Here is an 8,150-nt window from a genome sequence, read left to right as displayed (position 1 = left end):
CCATAAACAGTCTTGTACATGTCTTTTTCGGGTGCAGTCATTTTTTTCACGCACATGGGCGCACACACACTGGCACACACGAGGGTAGCTTTTGGGTTGTGGAGTGTTGCTCAACAGTTTCACAAAGCATTATCCTATTTAAATTCCCACCATCATCTTTGAGGTTCTAGTTCCTCCATGTGCCCCGCAGCACTGACTGTTGTCGCTCTTTCTAAGGTTAGCCATGCCCCGTGTGTGTGGTGGTGCCTTATTTCCATGACGGCCAACCATACTGAGCACGTATGGACCAGTCCTCTCGGGAAGTCATCCTGCATCCTTCCTGTTATCACTCCGTCAGAACACACATGTGTTCTGTACGGGGATCCGTGGCTGGGTGTGTGTATCACAACCTTCCTCTTGCCTGTAGCTCCTCATTTCACCCTTTTTGTGGTTACTTCTGGTCAACAGCTCTAAATTTTAATATAGCCAGATTTACCTATCTTTTCTTTTATGGCTAGCAATTTTTGTTTGTTATTTAAGTAACATTTGCCGATCCCAGGCTTCTGAAGTTATGCTGGTTTTTTTTTTTTTTATGGAAAAGCTGCAAAATATAGATAGCACAGACAATTCACATATCCCCTTCATCCACCTTCTCTTAACTGTATTGAAATTTTTAAAAAGCTTCTTTTAAAGCTTTATCATTTGTCTTTAAAATTAAGTGACCCATTTCAAGTTAGTGGTGTGCCATGTGGGTTATTTACTGACTTCTTTTAAATATGGGTGTACATGAGTTCCAGCATTGCTTCTTGAAAAATGCTTCATTTACACACGGACTTGCTGGCCCCAGTGGGAAATCACGGGTGGGTCTGCCTGTGGGACCACGCTTCATCTCAGTCACCGGCCGCCTCTCCTGACAAACGTCCCGCCAGCTCCTGTCGCAGCACTGACGTTCTGGTGGTGCCGTTCTCCAGCCCGACTCTTCTGTAAGAAGGATTCCTCGTGGCTGTTTCTGGCTTCATCCCGCTGTGTGTGTCAGAAATAGATTTTCTTCGGTGAAATCAGTAGCTCGTTAATCAGCACAATGAGTGTTAAAGATGTTTAAACTGAAGAAAGAAATTAATCTTCAAATTGAAAGGTCACACCAAGTGTGTAGCAGAATAAACCACCACAGAAGAAAAACAAGTCATAATTACATTCCAGTGACATGTCAAAATATGAAAGAATGAAGAAAAAAATCTTATTAGTTCCCAAGTGAAAAAATAACTATTTATACAGAAAGTCTGATAAAAAAAAATCACAGTTTTCAGCAGCAAAAATGGAGGCAAGAGGTAAATGAAACAATAAGCTGCAGTAACTAAAGAACGAAGTCACTAAGTGCTAAGACCGAGTGACCCGAGACCTAGGGTTCTACACCCGAACTGTCAGTCAAAACCAAGAGGCCTGCTTTCACATGGCAAGGTCCTCCCAGAGTGAATAATAGAACACAAATTATAGAATTATATAAACCGCATGTTATTCTATAAAACTTAGAGAACAAAACTTAGAAGGAAATGAATCGAGGAAGAAATTAAGTAGGACAAAGGCGACAGTGAACAGAGTAATTAGTGAAACTATTGTTAAATCTGATTAAGCATGGGTTTTCAAAAAGTTTTATATGGAGAGCCAGCCACGGATCCAAACATCAACACAGGATGTCAGGAACACAGACAGGGCAACAGGAAGGAGTTGAGTCTGGCATCCCGGGAGGGAGAACGGAGGTATTGATTTACTAATTTAAGAGAAGCAAATACACATGGGGTCATATCATTTATGGAAAGATAAACACCGACCGTAATCCTAACTCCATGAAAAATGCATGCTAGGTAATAGGCAGCAGTGGTCCTGGACACAATATAATTCAAGGCAAAAACCATTCTGAAGAATTAAGGGAGGTGTTCCAGTCAAGGTGAGGCACTCTGTGATTAATTGAAGCACATTTAATGTTTAATGAATGAACTATTTTCAGAGGCCTGGGAAGAGGTAAGGAGACCTGGAAGGAACGCCAAGTTCCACCGAGGACCTTGAGGAAAGGACAGAGAGGATGACGTTGGGGCCCAGCGGGGTCACAGCTCCGAGAGAGGCTGCCTGGCAGAACCTGCCACTCGGTGCAGGGTGGAACGGCTTTGAAGAGCCAACGTTCACCGAAGTCTGTGCACCCACACAGACCTTAGTTCAAATTCTACACCCCTTACTAGCTACATGCCTCGGGTCCATGCTCTCTCCTGTAAAATGGGGACCCTAAAGCGTACCCAACCCTAGTGTTGGCACAAATCCTAATAAAGTAGACTGGAGCCAGCTGGTGCTCGCCCTGCCAGTATCCGCAGACAGACCTGGGCCGCGTGCATCTCCAGGGTCGGGCAGGTACAAGAAGTGACGCTGTTGATGGATTGGGACAATCGGCTGTGTGTTGTGCACATTTATTATCCTTATTCGGGAGCTCTTGTGATTTGTGGAATTTATATTAACCTCACCAAAAAAGTGCAGCCTGAAAGTTAATTGATTTAATTTTCTGGCTCCCACTGATGGTGTTAGCGCGGGCGTCCCAGGCAACGAGGATTAAAGGCGTTCACACAAGGGGTTGTTAGCACAGGCCTCAACCATTGTACCAGGGGACCATGCCACTCAGAGTCTGAATTCTTTTCCTATAGGACGGCCCACCCTAGAAGCTTCAGTCCCTCAAATGGGCTCCCATTGCCCACCATCTGTTCACTATCCTCCCAGGTCTGGAAGGGGCAGCTGGTGGCCCCTGGCCCCGTGTTCCCCCAGGTGTCTCCCGGGACTCCTGCCTCAGTAGGTCTTCTGCTCCTTTTCTGTGCAGCTCCCCTCCCCTGCCAAGGCTGGGCTCACCCAAGCCCAGATTGGGGCCACAAGCTGCAGCCTCCAGGGACCCTCCCTGACCCCTCCCACCCTCAGGCAGGCTGTTTTCACACTTTGGTGACCTGGGCCACGGGCTTGGTGCAATGTAGCCACGCCTTCATTTCTGGGATAAATAGACAGCCCAATCAACCCAATGGGGCAGGGCTTCACCTCCATGGCTGAGCCCTGGGACCCCTGACTGGATTCCCCCGAAAAGAGCACACGCTGAGGAGAACCGAGCCCTGGGCCTGAGCTGAATAGGGGACACTGGGGACCAAGGGTTGGTCCTGGACCAAGGAACCGGAGATCCGTATCTTCGTGGAACATTGCAGCTGCTGTTGCTCTCCTCACGCATTCCAGGAACCTGCTGGAAAGAATGAACCCTTCTAGCAAAACCATGAGTAGCGATGAAGACCTTTGGGAATGGTGGTGAGAGTGGTGGGGGAGGGGTGTACTCTCGACTTGGGGTGCTGGGCGGAGGGAGGACCCCTGCTGGCCCCTCTCTGGCCAACTGGGCTTCATACACCCAACCTAGCCCACAGGAGCTCAGGACACCATGTAGCCTCTAATTGTGCAAACCGTGTGTCTACACAACACCTATTTAATAACAAGCATTGAATATCTCATCATTTCTTGAACGCTGGGAGGAGTGAAAACCAGTATTTGCACCATCGTTAAGTCAGTCTACACAGGCTAGGCAGACTGAACTAGGTCCCCAGCCCAAATTTAGGGTTTTTGCTTAATCTTTTGATTCTTTTTACTCCCCAGCTGGTCTCCAACAAACAAATGTGGCTTTGGTGCCCTCCTGTTTGTTTCGTGTGACCTGCTGAGAGGGAGAACAAGAAGAACTGAATTCAGTGTGTTTCTTGGTCTGAGTAAGAGCACCACACAGCAGCCTCACCATCCCTGCCTGTGACGGCCCCCTCTCCTCCTCTGGCTTGTCTCCTCCATCCTCCAGGTTTGCCTCCCCTCGTCATCTTCATACTCTGCCCCCCCACCAAGCCTTATCTCCCTGTTCTTCTAACCCTGTCTTCCCCCCCTACAGCCACCAAGTCTCCTGAAGACTTGTGAAGTGTCAGCCTGTAGGGAGCCACCTGCCCCAATCTCCAGGCTTTGAAGGACAGTGCTCCTCGAAGAAAAGGGCAGCACAGACCAGTGGTCACCCGTCTATCCCAAGTGGTAGATCTTGAAGAAAGTCCACCTGGCTTCAGCTGCTCCAGCCTCCTGGCAACCATGGCCTCTGCCTATGACTCCCATAGTTCCCAGCCTCTGACTAACCCGACCACATGGCCCTTGGGGCCTTCCTGTGACGTCCACTCCTGCATGGGGTTCCTACCGCAAGCCTACCCAGCCCCTTGGGCCTACACATGGGTGCCCTGGGGCACTTCCCTCTGGACAGCCCGTCCTCTTCCTGTGCCCTTGGTGTGGTCCAGGGATGCCTCCGGCTGTCACTCCTGCATGAGTAACCAGCATCCAGCCACCCTGGCCTCTGGCCTAGCTCCTTATTTTAGGGGACCCCCAGCCCCCGACTCCTCAGTCCCTCCCACTCTGGCCGGGGATGTGCTCAGTTGCTGTCCCCAAGAGGGACACGAGACCCCAGCCAGCTCAGCCCCTAGGTCTGCGGTGGGAGACCCGTCCAGAGGGGCTTCCTACCGGAAGAAGTGCCAAGCCCCTCTGTCAGAATGCACCTTCAGCTCTGGGCCCATTTGGGCCCCCTGGTCCCCTTCCAGCCCAGAACTCCACCCTCTGCCCCCTTCTCCCATCCAAGACCCCCAGTCTCCTCCCCACAGCCCCGGCTACCCCCAGCGCTCAGCCTGCAGGGCCCGGCGCTGCCTCTTTGAGCCCTGACCTGCACCCAGAAACAGCCCGACACTTGTTCCCTGTGAAGCCAGAGAGCTGGGGTTCTGTTGGATCACCTGTGTGATGTTGTTCACTGTCACACACCGTGTCCCCACCGTGCTCTCACCCACCCAGGCGGGACCCCTTTGCCTCACATTTCTCTTCCCTCTCACCTCTTTCTTTTGGTCCTTGTCTCTGACCTGGCACCCTGTGTCCTCCCAGTCCTGTCTGAGCCAGTAGGGCGTGCCGGCAGCCGGGGCCAGTGAGTTTGCATCCTACTTTTTTTAGTCACATGGATGACATGCAATAAATAATTTCTTTGCTCTTTATTGGTTGATGTGATATTTACAATGGATAGCTGTGCTGCCTGTGCCTTATTTTTGTAGTTCCAAACTGTTTGGGGCTGGAGGTGTGGCTCAAGTGGTAGAGTGCCTGCCTAGCAAGCATAAGGTCCTGAGTTCAAACCCCAGTACTACCAAAACCAAACAAGCAAACAAACTGCTCCAAAGGACACCTTAGCCCTCTCCAGTGCTCCCTGGAGAGCCCAAGGCAGATCCCCTGGCCTCGAAGGACCCCTAACAGTATTTTTTGGAGTTGTGGGAGGACAGTCCTTGACTTCTCTGTGAAAGGCCAGCAGGTCCCTCTCCACAGGTCTTCCCCAGCTTCCTGTCCACTGGCCTCGCATGGGCTCCCTGCCCCATGCCAGGTGCTCACTGGGCGCCCCATTTCTGTCTCTGTCGGAGAGCTGCAGAGAGCATGCAGGTGTGAGACCTTCGCCTCCCTCAGCCAAGGTCCTCCCCTCCTCCTAACCTGCACGTGTCTCTCGGTTATCTTGAGGATTTGTCAGTTCTAGATGCCAATCCATCTTCAGACTGTGTAGTGTCCCCTGCATCTGTCACCTGATTCTGGCTACGCAGGGTTTGCCAAGCTGTGTTCTCTGGGCCAGTGTAAGATGAGACGAGCCCGGTGCTGGAGGCCCTTCTCCAGCTGGACTCAGCCCCATGGACTTAAATGCAGAGTGTGAGGAGCCTGTACTTGGCCTGGGTCAGGTTTTGCCAGGTGAGCCAGAAGGAGCCAGGGACACAAAGCATGAGGGTGATTAAAATTGTGATGGACTGTGGGATGTAAGAGAACGACGGACCTAAGGAGGGTTGGGAAGTGTGGAAAGATGGCAGGGTTAATAAAAATGGAGTTCAAATGACTCCACGATGAGGGTGCTAGAGAAAGTGCACAGGTGCAGAGGGGCAGCTCTGAGTTCAGTTAGGAACGGATGCAGTCGTTGGTACTGACAAGACCCGCATCAGCCCTGGCAGTGGTGGTAGAGCAGGTCCGAGAACTGGAGGGTCGGAGGGCTGGCAGAGTGGCTCAAGTGGCAGAGTGACTGTCTAGCAAGTGTGAGGCCATGAGTTCAAACCCCAGTACCGCCAGAGAGAGAGAGAGAGAGAGAGAGAGAGAACAAGAGGGTTGGCAGTGAGGCAAGGACAGGTATGGGGACAGGTGCAAGGAATTGGAAGATGCATCCACTTGCATATGGGAACTGCCAAGAAATTCTGCAGGAGATGTGTGGCAGGAAGCTGGGGGCAATGACAGCTGTGTGGCTGAGGGGAGGGCCACAGGAGGATCTGCTGGCCTCACAGGGCAAGGAGGGGGCATGAGGTGCAGAAGGTACCAGTGGAGAGGACAGCAGGACACAGCATCCCTGGGCATCTCTGGGTGGAACTGGTGCTCCCCCCCAGGGGACATCTGAAAACACTGGGGCTTTTCTGATGGATGTGACGTTTGAAGAGTTTTGCTGACTTTCATCGGGCAGAGACTACAGAAGCTGAGTGATCTCCAGGATGCCATTGGTCCCTCCAGTGGACAGCCGCCCTTGATGTGCCTGCCCTTCAGATGCCCTGTCGGACCCTCATGGGGGTGCGCTTGAAGCCTAGAAGCAAACTCACCTTACATATAAACAGGGTGTGTGTGCACGGTTTTAATGTGCACCAGTGCCAGTGAACCTGACCTCTGTTCTCTCTTCTGGTATTTTTGTTTGAAAATGTACCTGGTTTTATTCTCAAATCCAAACGTATGCATCAGAGATAATGTGACATCTGATGACATGTTTTCTAGGATGTTGTGCCCAAGTATTTAGATGGAGAAATACATATTAGCTCTCCTTTGTATGACAAGAGCAAGTTACAATCACTCTTGTGTCAGTGTCAATCTGTCTCTTTGCGATTATTACAGACAGTTGTAAAGACGGTACAGAGAGGTTCCACCTACCTTTTGTCCGTTTCCTCCAAAGGTGACATCTTTCTTTAGTTGAGTACAATATGGAGCCCAGAACTGGAATTGGCTGGCCCTGTGTCTATGATGTCATTTTATCACCTGTGTGGATTATGTCATCACCACCCAATCAGGATGCAGAACCAATTTCCACCAGCATCTCTTGGGTACCCCTCTCCCGTTTAGAGCCCCACACTCCCCTCTCCCCTTTCTCTGACTCCTGGCCATCTCTGGTCAGGTCTCCATCTCTATAACCTTGTCACTGAGAATGTTATATGAGTGGAATTACATAGCATGTGAGAACATGTCTGTTTATTGCAGTTATTCATGTTAGAGCTTAAATCTGCTTTTAAAAAATGTGTTATGCTGGCATTCAAACCAAGAGCCTCTCCACATGCTAGGCACACACTCTACCTTTGAGCAATGCCATCAGCCCTGCTATTTTGTTTTCTACTTGTTTTTTCTATACTTCATTCCTGTTTTCTTTTGCCTGCCATCCCAAGAGTTACTTGAACATTTTCTAGAACTTTACTTTGATTTATCTCTTTGCATAGATTTTTAGTGGTCAGTCTAGATTTTACATGCTATACAGATAAGTTAACAGTTGACTGGTGTCAACCTTTTACCTGCTCAAGTGAAATTTATAAACCTCTGCATCCCCTGTACAATTTTCTTGTGTATTTCCTCTCCATGCATTTGGAACCACAAAAGGCTGTGTTGTACTTTTTGCTTCAACTGTCAAACACGCTGTTGGAAACTCCAGAGTAGGAGGAATGGTAAATGGTTTTATGGTTCGCCCAGATGGCTGCCAATGACACTGTGCGCTGGACCTTGCTGCAGCCAGACGGGGAGAAAGGACTTGCCCCCACTAGGGCTTCTCCCACATCCCCCAGGGCCTCCTTAGATCCGGGGAGGGCAGAAGACTGTGTTCCTCCTGCCACCTCTGCTGATGTCCTGGGGCCATGGCTTTCCCCCTGTGTGTGACTGGTTGGGACAGGTAATTGTCTTCAAGTTTTCTGTTTTGGTGGGCTGCCCCTTTCTTGGTCTTTTGGCCAGAGGTGAGAGGCTTTTTAAATTAAATTATTTTTTGTCTATCCCACTGGCATTCCTGGGCTGCTGGCTTTTCTGCCGCATATGTCCTGGCAGAGGAAACCCAGGAACTCACTGTC

The 8,150-nt window shown here is 50.2% G+C and overlaps 1 protein-coding gene across 1 annotated transcript; it reads left to right on the top strand.

The window, feature by feature from the left end:
* Positions 1-4,107: 4,107 nt before the first annotated feature.
* Prr23e (PRR23 family member E) lies at positions 4,108-4,722 on the top strand. Its single transcript, XM_020154766.2, has one exon. It carries the CDS (start codon positions 4,108-4,110, stop codon positions 4,720-4,722), a length of 615 nt encoding a protein of 204 aa, XP_020010355.2.
* The last annotated feature ends 3,428 nt before the right edge of the window (positions 4,723-8,150 follow it).

Source organism: Castor canadensis, chromosome 10 (assembly GCF_047511655.1).
Source record: "Castor canadensis chromosome 10, mCasCan1.hap1v2, whole genome shotgun sequence".
NCBI classification, from domain to species: Eukaryota; Metazoa; Chordata; class Mammalia; order Rodentia; family Castoridae; genus Castor; species Castor canadensis.
Note: the sequence above shows the minus strand (reverse complement) of the source record. Positions and strands in the feature narration are given on the sequence as shown.

Bases quoted from the DNA above. Each gene is read 5' to 3' on its own strand.
- Prr23e (XM_020154766.2), top strand. From the start codon at position 4,108: ATGGCCTCTGCCTATGACTCCCATAGTTCCCAGCCTCTGACTAACCCG.